Source organism: Borostomias antarcticus, assembly GCF_949987555.1.
Source record: "Borostomias antarcticus genome assembly, chromosome: 13".
In the NCBI taxonomy this organism is placed as follows: Eukaryota; Metazoa; Chordata; class Actinopteri; order Stomiiformes; family Stomiidae; genus Borostomias; species Borostomias antarcticus.
Window position 1 is genome coordinate 13,930,536 of NC_140246.1, and position 20,000 is coordinate 13,950,535.

The 20,000-nt window shown below is 45.4% G+C and overlaps 2 protein-coding genes across 2 annotated transcripts in view; both read left to right on the forward strand.

The window, feature by feature from the left end:
- The first annotated feature begins 843 nt into the window (after positions 1 to 843).
- Positions 844 to 6,797, forward strand: ssbp1 (single-stranded DNA binding protein 1). The gene is made up of 7 exons (XM_084447639.1): positions 844 to 901; positions 1,328 to 1,390; positions 1,551 to 1,608; positions 2,399 to 2,542; positions 2,636 to 2,723; positions 4,251 to 4,339; positions 6,120 to 6,797. The coding sequence occupies exons 2-7, from the start codon at positions 1,367 to 1,369 to the stop codon at positions 6,161 to 6,163; spliced, it is 447 nt and encodes a 148-aa protein (XP_084303765.1). The 5' UTR covers positions 844 to 901; positions 1,328 to 1,366; the 3' UTR covers positions 6,164 to 6,797.
- Positions 6,798 to 7,655: 858 nt separating this feature from the next.
- Positions 7,656 to 20,000, forward strand: part of creb3l2 (cAMP responsive element binding protein 3-like 2) — a 25,142-nt gene continuing 12,797 nt past the window's right edge. Inside the window, exon 1 of the mRNA XM_084447510.1 lies at positions 7,656 to 8,099. Within this exon, the coding sequence (XP_084303636.1) occupies positions 8,004 to 8,099 (96 nt within the window). The 5' untranslated portion in view covers positions 7,656 to 8,003. The remainder of the gene's footprint in view (positions 8,100 to 20,000) is intronic.

The following is a 20,000-nucleotide window of genomic DNA, read 5'->3' on the forward strand; positions in this document are numbered from 1 at the left end:
CACACACACATACACACACACACACATACACTCACACGTCATACTCTTATACATACTATACACACCTCTACAGTATGTTGACTTGGATCACAAGCCCATATGTACGCAGCAGAGTATCTGTACCAGTTTGTGTATGTTCGTGTGTGTGTGTGTGTGTGTGTGTGTGTGTGTGACATCTAGTCTGATGGACCATATAAGTGTCCTTGTGTGTTGGTACATATGAATGACATGTGTCTGTGTCTTATTCCAGAGGAGAGGGATGACCTGGTTCCTCTCCTCTCTTCTGCACAAGGCCTTGTCTTGTTCTCAGGTATACCATGTTGTGTAATTGTGAATGGAAAGACCAATTCTGTTTTACAGTAATTTGTATGAATAGGTAACTGCACAAATCACTTTAAGAACATGTTGTAATGTAAATGTAATAATGGGAAATTATTTCAAATGTTTGTCATTGCGCTACTATACCATGTGGCAATGAAATCTGCCTATATGTCAGTAGGCAGGATCATAGATCTATGGGCAGGATGCTCTTTACAGAAATCGATGTGTGTTTGGGTCATGGATGTGTTTGGGTTTCTAGTTTCCTCTATACTCTTGATCTTATAAATCATATAGATTTATAAGATCTAGGTCATATAGGTTTTCTGGAACTTAAATGTGTTAAATGCCGAGTGTTGTACTTGAAATAAATATATTATCTATAACAAATGTATGTGTATTTGTCTTGTAAAATTAGTCTTTAATGAAAATTATTATTTGCACAGCTAACTAGTTCTACTTCCGCATCGGAACTCTGTTGCTCGTTCCGAGCAAGCGGACCCATATTCCTGACGGACGCACTGACCGGAAGCAGCGTGAGGTTATTGAAGTGCATTCCAAGATTCCAAGTCAAGTAATTCTCGTAAGTTTAATGCGAACTTCTGATTTTGTAAAATCGCGCAGCATACACGGACATGTACGAAATGATGTTTTTTAATAGGCTGTAAATGCTTATTCATTATAGCTAATGTTAAAATAAGACAGTTCTCAGCTCGTTGCAGTAGCATGGCGGGAGATTGTAGCCTAGTTACATCATTAGCGTCTTTGCTACTATGTAACGGCGCAAGTGTGGATCTTGTAACACTCAGCGTGCGAACGTTACACTTGATGCTAAACATAGTGACTAACATAGCAATTAAATTACCTGCTGAGTTAACGTTACCAGTTTAAGTGAGCGTGTGCATGTGGCTTGGCTACTGTAGCTACTAGGGAATGAATGAACGAATGAACGAATGTAACTTTTCATCTGCCAACACTTTCACTAACGACACCACACTGTCTCCAACAGAAATCTCTTCTTCGCTCCAAAAACAAATCCAGCACAGATATGTTGAGAAGCGCCTCTGCACGGGTGAGTGTAACCAGCTAGAAAGCTTACACTAGCTAGATATCTGAACCGGTATGTCACCACACACACACAGTTGATGATTCAAGCTCTGCCTGTTTCCACTGTTGCTATGCTGCTGTGTCACCTCACTGTATTTCAAGTCTGTACTCTGGTTTCTTCATAGGTACTGAGACAGCTGGTGAGACACAGGAGCACCGACACCAGTCTGATCCTGGAGAGATGTGAGTACCAGGCTGGGCTGCCTGTGTTTCATGGGTATATGACCTATCATACAGTATTTGGTCTGCTGCCCGATTGACCATGGTGACTTGGATAACTTCAGCTGAAGTAGGCTACAACTAACATCAGAGTTGTATATTCTCTGCTAGTAGTGGTGTAGTCTGGCTGGACTCGCTGTCATTCGGAAATCGGTGGGGAAGAAAACGTTATTTCTTTAAACCAATCACAAACATCTTCGGCGGAGCAGTTGTTGTTTCACGTAGTCTGTATTGCATCTGATTGGGCAGACAACAGATTTGAGCTGACAAGGCTTATCACCAAAACCTATATCTGTTGAGTCAGGCTGGCATTGGTAAGGATAAACATTGGGATAAGACAAGCTAGTCACCCCCCCCCCCCCCCAGGATTATTGGATTATTTATTATAGCATTAGCTTTATTATGTACATATTTCACCCATATTAACTCATGTCCATACATAGCATGTACATAATTCACCCAGACCTTTATCTATCCCACCCTATCTTAATCTTATACTGTATAGAAACAGTAATTGGGGTACTTATTGTGTAATCTGTGTTGGAATTTGGAAATTGAGCATTAGAGTTTATCTGTAGCATAATCTTGGCAGCAACATTTCACTGCGACTGTGCATCGTGCATTACATGTGACAAATAAAATAAATCTGGAATCTTGGGTTTTCACCCATGGATGACATCTTCTCGTGCCACCATGGTGTGTGTGTTGTTGTTGTTGTTGTGCATGATGCATGTGTGCGTCTCCCCCTCGGCAGCCATGAACCGTGTCCAGCTGTTGGGCCGCGTGGGTCAAGACCCGGTCATGAGACAGGCGGAGGGACGCAACCCTGTCACCATCTTCTCCATGGCAACCAATGAGATGTGGCGCTCAGCAGGCGAGGGAGAGATGGGTCACACAGGTAAGACCTGAGTGTGTGTGTGTGTGTGTGCGTGCGTGCGTGCGCATGTGTGTGTGCGCGTCTCATGATCAGTGATGGTCTGCTGCGTTACAGGAGATGTCAGTCAGAAGACGACGTGGCACCGCGTGTCAGTGTTCAAGCCTGGCCTCAGAGACGTGGCCTACCAGTACGTCAAGAAAGGGTTAGTATCACCCACCATCTGGCCCTCATACTGACCAGGCTCAACCCTGATCAGCACGGGGTGATGTAACTGCTAAATGTCTGAGCGTCTTTGTAGTCACTGCATAGGGTCTTCACTTTGCGAATGTCTGAAGATGCATTACTTACTAAGGCGCCATACGCACTTCATGAACATTATGATAACTGTTATGTGTTCCTTATAACGGTGATGCACACATTTATTCCAGGCATGAAAGTGGTGTTAACTACAACCACTCTTGACCAAGCAATTAACTACTGCAGTCTACATTTCTGATAGCATATATGAACAGGGACCAGTAACAATAACATTATAGGCTGCATGTGATGCTCTGAGGATTAAAATTCCATTTATCAAAGATATTGTGTGCGTACCAAGTCGCTACAACAGTTGATAGGTGCCAACTGCTTCATTGGCTGCTGTTGCTTCTCAGTGATTCATAGTTGGGAGCATCATGTACAAGAAAGTTTTCAGGTAAAGACGGGTACAGTCTCATAGGGTATAGTCTCCACAAATAGGGAGGATCTGAATGAAAGCCAGAATAGGAACAGTGGGGTGTTGGGTATGGAGAGGAGTGAGGGAGTGTTGAGTAGGGAGAGGAGTGAGGGAGTGTTGGGTATGGAGAGGAGTGAGGGAGTGTTGAGTATGGAGAGGAGTGAGGGAGTGTTGAGTATGGAGAGGAGTGAGGGAGTGTTGAGTATGGAGAGGAGTGAGGGAGTGTTGGGTTTGGAGGAGTGAGGGAGTGTTGGGTAGAGAGAGGAGTGAGGGAGTGTTGAGTATGGAGAGGAGTAAGGGAGTGTTGAGTATGGAGAGGAGTGAGGGAGTGTTGAGTATGGAGAGGAGTGAGGGAGTGTTGGGTAGGGAGAGGAGTAAGGGAGTGTTGAGTATGGAGAGGAGTGAGGGAGTGTTGAGTATGGAGAGGAGTGAGGGAGTGTTGGGTTTGGAGGAGTGAGGGAGTGTTGGGTAGAGAGAGGAGTGAGGGAGTGTTGAGTATGGAGAGGAGTGAGAGTGTTGGGTAGAGAGAGGAGTGAGGGAGTGTTGGGTAGGGAGAGGAGTGAGGGAGTGTTGAGTATGGAGAGGAGTGAGGGAGTGTTGAGTATGGAGAGGAGTGAGGGAGTGTTGAGTATGGAGAGGAGTGAGGGAGTGTTGAGTATGGAGAGGAGTGAGGGAGTGTTGGGTATGGAGAGGAGTGAGGGAGTGTTGAGTATGGAGAGGAGTGAGGGAGTGTTGAGTATGGAGAGGAGTGAGGGAGTGTTGGGTATGGAGAGGAGTGAGGGAGTGTTGGGTATGGAGAGGAGTGAGGGAGTGTTGAGTATGGAGAGGAGTGAGGGAGTGTTGGGTAGGGAGAGGAGTGAGGGAGTGTTGAGTATGGAGAGGAGTGAGGGAGTGTTGAGTATGGAGAGGAGTGAGGGAGTGTTGGGTAGGGAGAGGAGTGAGGGAGTGTTGGGTAGGGAGAGGAGTGAGGGAGTGTGTGCGGAGGTGTGAGACGCACCTGTCCCCCTGTGACAGGTCCAGAGTGCTGGTGGAGGGGAAGCTGGATTATGGCGAGTATGTAGACAAGAACGACGTCCGGCGCCAGGCCACCACCATCATCGCAGGTGAGAGAGGGCACACACACACACACACACACACACACACACACACACATCAGGGCTGGCCCAAATGTCATTTTTTAGGATTCGAACATTTGTTGATGTTCGCGAACAAAGCTCAAACCGTTTGTTCTAAAAATTTAAAAATTGCAGTTCATCCAATGGGGGATGACATTGGGTAGATAATCAAGCTCAACACGATAGAATCAAACACAGTCAGTCATGTCAGACAAGTGCTCTGGCAAAATATCTCACAGGTCGAAAATGTGCATATACAGTAGTACAATAAGCTTTGAACATTAATGTAGGAAGGCTATGTCTGAATAACCCGAGAATGAAATGAGGACATTACAACGAGCCTAATAATGAACATTCACACAGACCTCATCTGACAATATATCCACCAGCCTTGGAAAATATGCGCTTCATAAGTCAGCAGTCAGTCTGGGCAAGTGCCCCCCTGATTGGCCAGCCCAACTCTGCTCAAATTCTTAAATAAATAAAATAAAATAAAAACTTTTTTTTTTTTTTTTTTTTTTTTTTTTTTTACTAATTAACACAATTATTAAATACATAATTGTGGTTTGTACCAGTTTGTGTTAGGTCATCATTCATTTTAAAAGTGTATTACTTAAACTAGGCTATCTTAAAAATAAATAAAAAATTCATAATATACCAATGGCACAACTCGTCCGTCGACCTCAACTATTTCCGATTTGATCTGTTACCGCAAAAAAAAGAGATCTGACTGTACTGCTCAGTGCTCAACAAGCTACAACTAGCCAACCTGCTCACAATGGCGAAAAGAGCTATAAAAACAATTGACCCCTTCTTCATAAAAAAAATAAAACTGGCAATGCTAATGAAGAAGCTACCACTCGAAATGACACCGCAGCAGGTGCAATCGAATGCAGAAGTGCTCCAGAGGCTATCAGAGCTAGCACACTAGCACTGGCAACATCACCATCGGCGAGGAAGCTAGCACCAGCAGGCAGTTGCAGTTTGATGTTGTGATGTTGGGTATGGCCTAGTGCTCGGTCATAAAGTCATATTGACATGCTCGTGGTGTCTAGATGAAGCATATTGAATTGTCATACGGATTTCTTATTAGCATACTGTTCACAACTGGCATTCTTTGTAAATAGATGGGACGGGACGGCAGAACTGTTTTTTTTTCTCATGTCAAAATGTTGCCCCCCCTACTCTCAGAGGGTAAAATCGCCTAAGGTTGCTCGTCATCTCCGTTTCAACAAAATGTCCACACGGTAATCCTCAATTCCCAAACGAATACTCCGAAATGTTTCCCACATACTGGCGAATCTTGCTATCACTTCCAAACGATGGGACGGACTAACCACTTCCTTGGTTTTGATCATCGCGCCATTGCGAACGGGTTGGCAGGGCTGGACGACGCATCATTGGGTATTTCTGAACAGGTGAAGGGGAACGGATGATTGAGTCGGCGTGTGAATGCTGTTGATTATGCAGGAGCAAACATGGCGGTGTTGGCACTGGGGTGCCAGTCAGGGCTAGGCCTGACAATTTCAGGTTTTTAACATTTCAAACTTCCAATGTCTGAATTGAGATTCAATTGTCAATACAACGAACGAACCTTTGAACGTTTGGGGCCAGCCCTAACACACACACGCACTCACACACACACACACACACACACACAACTTTTGACATACACACAAACCACAACTCTTTTAGAAGGTTTGGGTGACAGGTCCACCACATTTTGTTTTTATGACGCCTAAACAAATATTTTGTGCTCTCTCCTCAGACAACATTATCTTCTTGAGTGACAACGTTCGTGACAAATTCTGAAGGAAGTTCTTCTCCGCTGTTAGGAAGTCAGAAGATGTTTTTGTATGACTACTCTTAGTCTGTTAGATACTCTTATGGACTCAGGAGCGGCATGTCCACTCAAAGGGGACAGAATACAGTGTGACACTGTCAGAATGACCCCCTCCTACCGATGACAAAAGGTCACCTACAGAAGTGCATCTCTGCATATGCATAAGAAACGTGTCCACATGTGCTCCATTCTCTCACAGTTCTGTTATGCTCAATATATGTTATTAATAGTCTATTAATAATCTAGTGTCTATGCTCTCTTTTGGATACTCTATAGAGTTCTTTGAGTTTTACTGATGGGGCTGTGATGTCCTCATCTTACACAAGGTGGCAGTGTTGCTCTCTGTTAATAACTGGATTACAGATGAGAACCAAGAGACTTTGTGAGATAATAAGAGAAGCTCGCCCCAGCCCCCCAGTGCCTTTTTATTTTGGACACATAATGAACCCCCCAAACTCTGTTTGCTTAAGTGCCATTTTCATTTGATTGTCAAAAGTTATGCTCTGCATCCTGACCTGCTTTGTCTATGCCCCTCCCTCTCCCACACTCGTGGGGTTTCTCAGTATGTTTCTCTGTTCTATTTCTAAATCATATTGTACCTTTTTTTGGGTCGCAGTATTACTTTCATTTTTCATCAACGGTTGTGTTTCTGCCATCTGCAGGCAGGTCATTTGCATTCATGTGTTATGTGGGTATAATCACCCGTCCATTGGCTTAGCAATGCTATAACCTACTCATAATGTTTACTTTTCTTGTGCACATCATGTTGATATTATAACGTTTTTTCTAGAACTTGTTTATCTCTTTGTATGTTAAATATCAACACATTTCAGAGGAGGATATGCCATAGAATTTAAGGGTGTCGGTTTTATGTTGGATGGGACCAGTAGCTGCATTTTTCAAAACGTCTCAACATCTGGGAGCTGCTGGGAAGGAAATGTATTTTAGCCGAAAGTTTTCCTGGCCTGTAATTATTAGGAATACTTTCATTGGTTGAAGTTCAGTTTTGCGGAGGCGGTAGTTCGGGTTAGGTATTCTTGTCTTCGTCCCATTTGTTAGACAAAGTGCGCAAGTCTACATTCATTGGCTCCTGTACTTGTCAGTCTAAAGCTGTCTGGCTCGTAGGCTTCCCATTGGCCGTGTTTGCCGTCAGTGGATGAATTGACTTGATTGGCTCTTCCTAGATGATCAGGGGCGGGTATTACTGTGTGGAACTTGTTGATTCACCCGCAGCATCTGTGTTGATTAAACTAATTTGTTTACGTGTTGCCTACAATACGCGTTAGAGCAAATCTATACGCTGCCTTTAGCCAACAGACTAAAGGCAACCGTTGAATATTTAAAAGGTCTATCGCGATGACTGTCTAAATTGGTTTATGTCGCTTCCCCCACCCCTTTCCACGCCCCTAAATTCCAGCCTGTCTAGTCGTGAGAGCAAACAGCATCTGGGTACGGGAGAAAAGTACATTGAACTCAGCACCAAGGAAATAAACAAGGCACAGAGGAGTAGTGTAGAGAGTTAAGTCTGCATACTAACGCAAGCACATTGTCATCTGGACTAAAGCGCTTTGACCGTCGGCATTGGGAGTCATAAGGCGTCGTAACAGAAAAAGCAACTGCGTCGCTCTCACATAAAGTTGTCATAACTTCGCATGAAAGGATAAGAAATCCTTTGACGTTTTTTCGTGACACCACTGCTAACGTTTGAAAGGAATTATTAATCCCGTCTCTAAACTGCAACAGCGAAGGACCAAAGGGAGTATAACGTCTAGCAGGCATCGCGAGTCCGAGCGCATAAGGTCGAGAAGGATGGAAATATTGGACAGTAGTGAGTCATTTCTACACTGGGATCGGAATCTGAGCGAGCTGTCTGAAGCTGTGGAGAGCGATAATGTTTACAGCACCGTAAGTGATGCCAAATCAATCAATCAATCAGCCCAGTAGGCTACACATGACCGCATGCTTTCATTATAATCCCACTCTGTTGCCACAGGTTGATAATCAGATAATCGATGCGTTGATAAGATAATCGTTTGGGGGGGCGGTTTGCACAGAGATGATGAAGATCCCAGTTAAACTCCCTGCCCCAGATTCAAAGACGAAAACTTTGCATTGCTTTCAAAAAGTTTGATAGCAGTTGCACCAGTAATGTTAAAATATTTTGAAACAATCCCTTATTAGGCCTATGTAAACTAGCAAGCTGGCAATAATAGCACATAAGTAAACTGATAGAAATAATTCACATGAAACTTCCCAAAGGGACCATTTTGCAATACCAGGCTTCTGCTTTCAGGGTCGTACTCAAAAGTTATGTAACTGCAGGTATGTGTTCCATTCGACTTCTATAGGGAGCTTTGGGCCTCAGGATTCTGTGTGTGTGCGTGTGCGTGTGTGCTAATGGGAGGGAGGAATGGGTTCATAGGGGGAATCCAGCTGGTTTGCAGGATGGGAGTCAGACTGAGTACTGAGACACGCACACACACACTGACATTCTCCCTTTGCAGAACTAGGCTACGAGCAGGACTCGCTGTGAATCGAATCCTCGTGTAGCTTAAAGGTCCACACTGTAGTGCTCACTTATCCACATCAATGCATGCTTTATATGAACGTCTGCGTCTCCGTTTTGGACTACCCGTGTGGATAATATACTGAAGGCAGTGTGTGCAAGGAATTCTGGGCATAATGTGTGTGAGGGGCAGCCAAACTGTACGTGTGTGTGTGTGGTGTGTGTGTGTTTGTGTGAAGGAAAGGTTGATATTCTCAGATGGCATGAGAACAGAGTAGTGTCTTTGTTCAAGTACTCCCCCCCCCCCCCCATTCCTTGGGTTTGAGGCCTATCCCACCCTACTACCCCCATACACCCCACTCTCTCTCTCTCTCTCTCTCTCTCTCACACACACACTCTCTCTCTCTCTTTCACACACACACTCTCTCTCTCGCTTTCGCTCCCCAGGGTTTGTTGACAAGGCATTCCTCACAACAATGCAAACTGTTCTCAGCTGCAGCACAGCTCCTGTACTGAAGGAGGTCTGTGTGTGCTTGTATACATGTTTGTGTGTGTGTGTGTGCGTGTGTGTGTACATGTTTAGCTATACTTGTGTGTGTGTATACCTCCCCACAAGTATAGTTAAATAAGAAAATTGACTTGTGAGGCCTTTTGGAAGGTCCTCATAACCTTAATTTTAGGGTCAAAGGTTAGGTTTGGGTTACAATTATGGTTAGGTTTAGGAGTCAAAGGTTATGTTTAGGGTTAGGTTTAGACCTTTTTGGGGGGTGGGGGGGTTATGGTTAGGTTTAAGGTTGGGGGTTAGCGTGAGTTTGAAATGGTAATGGGTTAGGGTTTGGGGCTAGGGTTGAGTTTAGCGGTCCCCACAAGTAGATAAACAAGTGTGTAGGGCTGGATTAAAAAAATCGATTCATCGATTCTGAATCAAATGATTCAGAATCGATTCATGAATCCCAAAATCGATCTTTTATTTAATGAATGAATGAATAGATTAAGGTATGAATAGTTCAATTATTCATTCATTCATTCATTCATTCATTTTTGGAAATCAGTATCGATACCCAGCCTATTGATGTGTTGCATAACTTGGCAGTCATGTAATTAAGGTTACAGCTAAAAAAAAAATCTAAAAAAAAATCGATATCGAATTGTGATAATCGATTCTGAACCTTGTGAATCGGAATCGAATCGATTCGTGAAATTCGACTCGATACCCAGCCCTAAGTGTGTGTGTGTGTGTGTGTGTGCGTGCGTGTGTGTTTGTTTGTTTGTGTGCACACGTGTTTATTCTCTCAGCCCATGTGTCTGCTTCTCCAATCTGTAGCCACTCCTGTGCTCAAGCCTGGCTTTGGGACCCCGTCTTTCAGGTTTTAATAGAAGTTGCTTTCAAAGTGCCGGCATTCCATGTGTCTTTCATTCAAATGCCATTCCCCAGAAAGAGCCTGCTCAGCATTGTTAACCATGACGAGATATGACTGACTATCAGTCATGGTGTGTGGAATTCAAATGTTTGCTCTTTATGACTGTATAGTTTATGCTAAACACAGTCACACCCCCCACACTATCAGTATGATAAGACTCAAGCGTGAGCAGTAGCGTAATTTGCATAGGGTGCGTGTTCTGCGAACTCACGGGCCCCCTAGAGGATATATTGCGGTGGGAAAAAAAACGGGCGGGTTGAGTTGAAGCCCATAAAACATTGAAGTCCGCCAGTCAATGACTTTTCCTAAAATGGTGTTCTGTTGCACCCCCTATTGTTAACTATATTCAAGATCATTCAAATAAAAAAAATATTGTGTATGTTTTTTAATTTATACCTATATTGGCCGCTAGCCATTCAATGAACGGCTATAGGGAATGCGCAGTTTCGGGCTATGTATAGCCTATTATATGCACATATATGCACCTATATTTCGCGCTATTATAAATAAGTATTATTCATTGAGGGAGCTTGGACTCGCTGGGGACTGGTGGAGAGACGCATGGTCTACAGAGCCTCCCCAGACGCGACTTCATCCTCCAGTTGGCTGAGGAGCTGCGTGCCGAGTGGATGGCGTCCAAACAGCCACCGGCGGCGCCCCTTGCAATGTCCACAGAAGAACACCCCCCAAAAAATACCTGCACGGTGAAGACAAGCTGCAGCAAGAACAGAACTGTCTACCAATGCACGAAGTGCACCAAAGCTGTCTGTGGCAGGTGCAGAGGATATATGTGCGAAGCTGCCGCCTCAACCGCGCGTAAGAGCAGAGCGCATCATCTCGTGTATAGCCTAGAACTAGTAGCCCATAGCCAATAAAACAGCTTATAGTTTTATTCATACATCAACTAGATAATTAGATAAATATTAATTTCATTCGATAATTATTAAACATTGAATTTCTATGCTGCATCTGTAATCACAAGACGTATAGGCCTAGCCTACCGTAAAAAGCGATGCGTTCTCATATATTAACTTCGATAATTATTAATTAGATAATTATTATGTATCTATGTTCTATGCTGCATCTGTATAGTAGGCTACTGTTTTATTTAGATCCTTGGCCAAAATGCTGTTCTTGTAGTCGTTTCATTTATTTTTTTCCTTTTGTGAAGTGTAGGCTATATTCTTGCTAAAGTGCGAAAATAACATATGTTATTTTATTGCCATATAGTCATTTCGTGAGTAGTATGAAATTACAACATTAAAGGTATAATATGTAATATGTGGATTATTTCCCCCATCTAGTGTCTAAAGATAAGAACTGCAACAAAACAACGTATTGGTTGCCAAAATGCCAGAGAATGCACTGTTTCAGTCATACTGTGATAAGATTTTCACTCCGAGAGGAACATAACTTTACACTAATCAGTAATCACAATCAAGCATTTCAGAGTGCCATGTAATAAGTTACGTTAGATGCTGTAGTGTGGAGATAACGTTAGGTCTGGCTATGCAGATTCCAAGAAGGATAACGATAGCTAGTTAGCTAGCTTACCGGTCTAGTAGAAAAGTAGCCATGTCACCATACGACTTTATCCCATGAAACTCTATGAAACTCCATAAACTTCATCCAACGAGCAAAGGCTGGCCCGATATCTATCCGACTTTTGCTCCTTCTTCGGTCACTGAGCTTTTCACTCAGCTCATATCGCACGGTTCGCCGGGGCTCAGGCGGAGAAGCAGGACGACGAAACTCAGCCATTTTAACAAACGTTTGGCTGAAAAGAGTGAGCGGAAGTGGACGTAAAAGCTGCCGTTTTATAGTCGCACACACACTAACCAACATCTATAATGCTGCTAATTCATGGAAGTATAACGTTAGCTGGCTACTGCTAATCTCACAGTGGTGAAGCTACTATATAATAGTACCTGGCAACCCAGCGCGCAGTACCAACGCTGTAATACTATTGGCTGGTATGATATCAACATTGTCGGGCCGTCAACATTTCATAATGTAATAATTTCAGACAAAAATTTTTTTTTTAATGGAAAAGCAATACTTTTACTCTGCAGCCTTCACAAAGCCCTATGGATGTATTCTTTTTTATTTTTTTAATGTTTATTTTAATCCACATATTACATATTATACCTTTAAGCCTTGAGTTGTACAGTACAATCCTAAGACCATATACCGTAAAAAACGATGCGTTCTTATGCTACGTCCATTGAACGGCTACTGGCCGATATAGTGAGCCGCGGCGGTTCTAGTGTTAAGGAACACGTCTTTTGTGGAAAATCGTCTTATGTAGAAATACGTGCATATAGCTCCAGTATACCACAGCTATATGTTTCAGTTGGTACAAATTAAGATAAATTCAATAGGCTATTTTAATGAATATATTATTAGAAACATATTTTTGATTGACAGACAGGCTAGGGGCCCCTTTGAGGTGAAAAAAAACAAAAACATGGGAATAAAAGTGAATCTCCGCCCCTGAGCGTGAGTCAATGTTTGTGTCAAAGTTAAGGGTGTGACAAGTGTTTTTATTGCGGCCTCTATTAAAGGGTATTTACATGCGGTCGGCGTGGTGGTAGTATTGCCAAACAGTGTGTTGTAAGAGATTATCTTTTAAATGCCTGTGTGTGTGTGTGGAAGAAATTCATTATCCAATCTTTTGATCATTGAAGAAATGAATCAATAAACACTAAAGTGAACTTTGTATCCGTAAAAGGTCTCTCTAATATATTTATTGTACGTGCATGGAGAGAGAAAGAGTACAGTGATACCTGTGGCAACGTTTCTCTCTGACCAGGACAGTCCCAGACAGATACTGTACATATACAATTAGACAGAAACAGACGTGCTGATTCATGATTAGTACAAAAGGGATCAACAAGTCAGGAGACGAGCTTCCTGAAGACAAAACAACGACAAGAAGTCTTCATACAGGCCACAGCACCTTTGCCAAGGGCAGGAGAGAGATAGCTGGGGCACAGACATATCTCACCCCTGACTGCTACACAACCACAGGCTAAAGCAATATACTTTATTTAAAAGCAAGAATAGACAATATGTAATCTTTAATGAAGCAAGTGTAAGTAATAACATGTCTTTAACTTCCACAGCCAAGGTTTATAATGCCCCAATGGGCATCTGTGCCATCTAATTCAGTATCCAACCAAGCAATGGTATAATATGTTAGCCTTGTGAGAGCATCCTGATCTCGCAAGCTCGGAGTGAAACTAAATGTGAGCTTGCTAGATCAGGATGGTCTCACTGGGCTAATTATATGTGGCATTGATGAGGAAATTCAACAGTCTACCGTTTCACAGCAGCTTTGCTCTGCCTAGTAACGGATCCGCTGCAGCACAAAGATCCTGGAGCCCCAGGGCCAAAAGCATAACTACTACAGGAGGTGCTCGGAGGGAAGGGTCTCCGAAAGAAGATGGACCGAGCCGTGGTGTGAAACACTCATTTACATCGACTTTCACTATGGATTCCACACTCTCAGCCATCTCGCTACCCAGGATCCCGTGGGGCACGGGGGCAGGGGGTCTGGGAACGGCTCCCAGTTAGCACTGTGTTGACGACAGGATGTGTCAGGGTCATCAATCTTCACCCCCCCCCCCACCCCCCTCCGGTGCGCACACACACACACACACATAGTTAGCCTACAGGAGCCCTCTCTGTGTGCCCAAAAAAATGGCCACCAGACAGCCCCAGCCTCGACACGGTGTGTTTGCTCTGACCATATTTTGAGGTCAGCAGGAGGGGGGTACAGAGAAGTGAAACAATCCTTCCATCTGTGCTCTGTGCATTCTGTACCTTTGGAGAGAAACTTGATGCTATATGCCTAGATTGTACTTTTTTGATTATGTAATTTCCTGTTTCACAGCTTTGTCGAGGCTGTATAGACATGCCAGTTTGACTGATAGGAGCGGGGACAGCCAGAGCAGAATCACCTTGACATGCTGGTTTGATTGTGACACCCATCCCAGCGTCAACATTACTCCTGCGATGTCATATCGTCTCGATGGGAATGCTGAATATCAGGAATGGAGATATTGACATGCTAGATGGTAGCTATTTGCCTGGCTTTAAAAGAGAGCTGGTTACTGTGCCTCAGCGTGGGTCAGGGCTCACACACACACACGCACGCATACACACACACGCACACACAGACTCAGACAATGCTGGGTTTCTCCTGCTGTATGGTGTATGTGTGTGTACACAGCAGGTCCTGTTCTCCACTGGGGCAGGGCAGCCTGCTTCTGTGTGGCCCCTCAAATAGACCTGCTCTCCTCTCTGTCTCTCTCTCTCTCTCTCTCTCTCTCTCTCTCTCTCTCTCTCCTTACTGAAAAGCCTGTCTGTGCCTAACGTGAGTGTCTGCTGGGAGCTACGGTCATCTGATTTACACATGCGTAGTGCAACACACACTTATCACACACACACTCGCATACACAAGCTCACATTCACTCACAGCCCTGCTGAAGTCGTTTTCAAGATGTCTGCTGAATGTTCTCATTCATGGTTGAATCCTTCCATTCTGCTCCATCTGGGTCAGTCAGCGTGTCTCAGAGCTGTACTAGGAGTTCACTCTTTCACACACTCATTTTGTGGTGAAGGAACGAGTTGGATCTTATAATGTGTGGGTGTGTGTTTGCATGTGTGTGTGTGTACAGTATATGTGTGTGTTTCATGTATCAGCATGTGCTCCAGCCGTCTTCTGCGTATGGAAATATCGAGGTTATCCTCTCAGGTATGCGGTGAAATAAATATTAATGTCAGTCAACCGGCTGGATGTTCTGGTTCTAAGATACGCTGTGTCACTGGCGGATTCTCAAAACCCTTCTTCCATGAGCAGGAAAACAGCAGGAAGAAGTTGGACTGAAAAACGACACTATTTCTGAATGGAATTTCCTGTTACATCATCATAAATGGCCCCTTTTCAGTCTATTCCTGTGAAATTAGACTTTTGTTTCCCCTCAAGTCAGATTCACTGAAGGTAGTAATCTGTGTGCGGGTCATTACTGCAAACCCACAGGAGCCTCCACACTCTGGAGCACAGCTAAATTTACCCTGACTCCTTCTCTCTCTTCTCTCTCTCTCCTCTCTCTTCTCTCTCTCCTTCACTCTTTTTTCCCCTGGTTAATTGTTAACTGGCTATGTGTGTGTCTATATATATTTGTGTGTATATATATGCGTGTGTGTGTGTGTACTGTATGCTTGTGTGTGTGTGTGTATTTGTTTAGTGAATAGGGTGTTGGCTACATTTCTCCCTCAAGTAGTTCTGTAGAATCCCAACCCTGAGTGTAGCACGCTAGGCAGAGTACAAACAGTCCGTTATGGAACAAACTTTCTCTCCTCGCATTCCTCCTCTTCAGTAAGTCCGCCCTGTACTCCCATATGCTTCAAAGAGCCTTTCATAGGCCTCTCAGTGAGTTCGCTCCTGCCTGCGTCAGCTCCTCCTCGTTAGTGCTCTGTGTTTAATAGGCGAGTTGTTGGGGCTCGTTTCCTGGCCTGTTACTGACATGTAAACTCCCAGAATCCCCCTCTCTAAATTGGCGTCCTCCCTTCATCCTCCCTGTCAGCTCCCTAGTTAACCCCTCACCCTCCCTCCTCCTCTTCTCCCTCCCTTCCTGTCCTTTACCTCAGTCCACCCCTCCGCTCTCTCTTCTCCTCCATCGTTACTCCCTCCCTCCATCGTTCCCCCCTCCTCCCTTATCTTTCTTCACCTCCTCCTTGGAGGCAGGGTAGGGAGTCGGGACCCGAGCAGGGGAACATGTCTGCTCCTGTCCAAAATGCCAGACTCCTTAAACCACCATCTCTCTCTCTCTGCCTTTCTCTCTCTCTCTCTCTCTCTCTCTCTCTCTCTCTCCCCCTCGCTCTCTCTCTCTCTCTCCATTTTGCAGGCAGTTTACAGTAGTATCCTGAGTAGCTGTCAACTAATGCAAGTTAAACATCCACACGTTCAAACAGGTTCAAGTTTCAGGAACTGGGCCGGCGGCCCTTAGGCTGGGGTTACACCAAGTCCCTTTCATGCAACTTTAGTAGCAGTTGGAAGTTGCAAGTGACATCTTTCCATGCAACTTGACAGTTACACGAAGCGGCTCAGTTGCAATTGAAGTTGTGTCAACCACAAATCACCTGCTCCAAATATAGCTAACTGTCACATGAAAATGGAATAATATCTTATTTGAACATAATTTATTATGTCATGAAAAGTTATATTTCTCTGTTTACGGATGTAGCCATGATATTTAGGATATTTTAATGTGATCTCCGGCAGTGTTGACAGACTGGGGGCTCAAGTCGGTGACCATCGCCATGGTAACCAGCTGATCATTACATTTTGGGGGGGAATGTGATAAATATCTGCATTTTGATTGTCTGTCACTTGCAACTAGTTATTTAGAGATTGACAACTGGATGCGGCTAAGTTGCAGATGCTTATCATTTGCTGGAGCTGTTACGTGACACAACCAAGAAGCAACTGAAGTTGGGGTATTGGGGTTGCTTTATGTAACGCCAGCCTTATAAGCCCTTTATTGGAAATCTCCACTGAAGAGACGGATTGACTCACTTTATCCAAATAGAGAGAGAGAGTGAGCAAGAGAGAGAGGGAGGAGGGGAGGGAGGGGAGGAAGAAGGAGACTAGGACAGATGAGAGAGAGAGAGAATGCCTGAACAACCCTACGTAGTGTCTGGTCTGAGTGAAGGAGACCGTGGAGAGGTCAGTGTGCCAGAGCAGGACTGGAAATAGTGAGTTGGTGGTTTGGAGGTAGCAGGGTTCAGTAGGAAGAGATGACACACAGGAAGAATTGTGGAGAGATTTTTTCCACCAGTTATCTCCCAGTCTCTCAACTCTTTCCCTCTCTCTCTCTCTCTCTCTCTCTCTCTCTCTCCCTCTCTCTCGCTCTCTCTCTGTCTGTTTCTTCTCTTTATTTTTCTTGCTCTCTGTCTCTGCCAGCTCAATCACTGTGCTGTGCACTGTGCCTGTCTCTTACTTTCTCTCTCTCTCTCCCCCTATAGTAACTCTCTCTCTCTCTCCCTCCCTCCCTTCTTCCTGCCTCTCTCTCTCGCTCTCTGAGATACCGCTGCCTGTAGGAGATAATACAGCCACGACTCGCAGTCTGAACTTTGACCCTCGATATGTTCCCACATCCGTGAGCTCAGTGGTCACCCGGCGCTTTGATCTTCACAACACATCACAAATATTTGTATGTTTTTCTGTCACCTGTTTATTTCGTCTGAAAGGGCTCTAGTGCGCTTAAAAGTAGTATACTGCACCATAATAGTGTTTCATTTGAGGGCTCTAGTGCGCTTAAAGGAGAATGCTCGTTTTTGACAACCTGGACCTTATTTACGGCATATTATAAGACGTTTGACTCACCGAGATAACTTTGGTGTAATTCGGAGGCCTGTAGAAGAAATTTAAAATCCAGCACGAGCCAGTATATCCATGTAATGGCGGCGGACGGGGCGACGAGAATGCAGCTTCTAAAAAATCTATTTTCTGCCGCGAAACGGTTGTTTTCATCAATCTGTCTTTATGAATCGCTAGTTTTGCTTGCATAGAGCGAGGGCTTGTTGTGGGTTTTCACATGCCTCTGTAATATGATCTTTAGAAACGTCTTTAGAAATTACACCAAAGTTATCTCGGTGAGTCAAACATCTTATAATATGCCGTAAATAAGGTCCAGGTTGTCAAAAACAAGCATTCTCCTAAGTAGTATACTGCACCATAATAGTGTTTCATTTGAGGGCTCTAGTGCGGTTAAAAGTAGTATACTACACCAGAAAAGTGTTTCATTTAAGGGCCCTAGTGCGGTTAAAAGTAGTATACTACGCCAGAAAAGTGTTTCATTTAAGGGCCCTAGTGCGGTTAAAAGTAGTATACTACACCAGAAAAGTGTTTCATTTAAGGGCCCTAGTGCGGTTAAAAGTAGTATACTTCACCAGAATAGTGTTTCGCTTGATTTGAGACTCGGTAGCACACGGTAGCAGAATTGTTTTCACTGAGCGATCGCTGGTTAAACATTGCGCCTACGGTTTTAACATCCTGCACTTTACCCCTAAGCCCCCCCCCCTCTCTCTAATCCATCGAGGGCGCCTGACCGGTCGTCCTGACCCCCCCCTCCTGACCCGACCCGGCTCAGCGCAGGGAACTGGGTCATGGAGCGCCGGAGATCTCGAGGACGCAGACGGAAGGAGGGGGAGGTGTGGCCCGAACCTGGCCAATCGGATGGGCCGTTTCCCGTTGCTAAAACAAACTCACGCTTGTTTGTTCCTTCCTGTGTGCTCTCCTAACGAGCTTAACCCTCCTATAGCCCCCCCCCCAAGAGCTCAAAGACCCCCCCCCCCCAACACCCCAAACCTAAGCCAGACTCCAGAGCCCCAGAGTTGGGCTCGACTCCACGAATCAGCCCCTGATAAGTCCCAGATAGTGGTTGTGTTCCGATCCTGGAGTCAGTCTCTTCAGGCCTGATTGGGCCTCTCGTGAGCCGACTACAACAGTGTTCATCGTTATTGTTTGGCGTCGCTAATCTGTTCCTGAGGGACTCTTTGTTCTGGCCTCTGTCTGAGCCGTCAGTCTTCAGGGCTCGACCGGAGAACGTTATCTGGTCCTGAGGCTTCTCTGCTGTGTGTTGCTCCTGTGTGTATGTGTGTGCACGCGCATGTGTGTGTGTGTGTGTGTACAGTGCCTCCCTATCAGTGAGTCAGTACACACAGAGTCCAGGGTACGGTACACACTCAAATGCAACCCATACACACACATGAGGGAGATGACCGTTGAGCCTGTGTGTGCGCGTGTGTGTGTGTGTGTGTGTGCGCGTGTGTGTGTGTGTGTGTGTGTGTGTGCGCGTGTGTGTGTGTGCGCGTGTGTGTGTGTGTGTCATTCTTTCCTGTGTCTCCTCCTGCACATCTGGTTTAGTCTTCACAGAGGATGGTGTTGCGTCATCAATCCCACTGCCACCCTCCCCCCAAATTGTCTTCCTCTCTGATCTACGTTTAGAGCACACACACACACACACACACACACACACTGCAAATAAAGCCTCCCCCACACACACACTCTGCACATAAACACACACATGCCCCTGGGGGGTGCAAAATTACAGACCTCCGTGGTCATTCCTCCAGACCTCGCTCTCCTCCCACTCCCTCCCTCAAAGCCTTCCTGGCTGGGTCAGAGTAGATAGAGTAGATAGAATAGATAGAGTAGATAGAATAGATAGAGTAGATAGAATAGATAGTGTAGATAGAGTAGATAGATAGGTTCAGTATACTTTATTGATCCCTGCGGGGAAATTGTTGCTTCCCCAGTCCCAGCCCCCCCCCCCCCACCTCTAGCTCATCCAGCCAGCAGCCCAAGTCCAAAGTCCCAAACCTCAGCTTTCCCCTGGCTCCCCAGCCCAGCTCTGACCCCCCCTGGCTCCCCAGCCCAGCTCTGACCCCCCCTGGCTCCCCAGCCCAGCTCTGACCCCCCCTGGCTCCCCAGCCCAGCTCTGACCCCCCCTGGCTCCCCAGCCCAGCTCTGACTCCCCCTGGCCGGTCAGGGCTTCACTCTCCCCAGCTGGAGAGGGAGTCGGGTTACACTGGCCCGAATAACACCTCCGTCCCAATCCCCCAGTGCCAGTCGGAGACAAAGGGGCCTTCTCTCTCTCTCTCTCTCTCTCTCTCTGCACCACGCCTAGGGCAGGGCAGTGCCGGACCTGACCCAGGACTACCGGGCCCAGTACCCCCCCCCCCCCCCCCCCGGGCTTCCTACCACAGACCCACACTGTCGTCATTCACTGGGAACATACAGGGTGTGTCCTTCTAGGTCCCCTTCCTTTAAGACTGGGGGGTCACAGGGTGGTTAGGACTGAGGGGTCA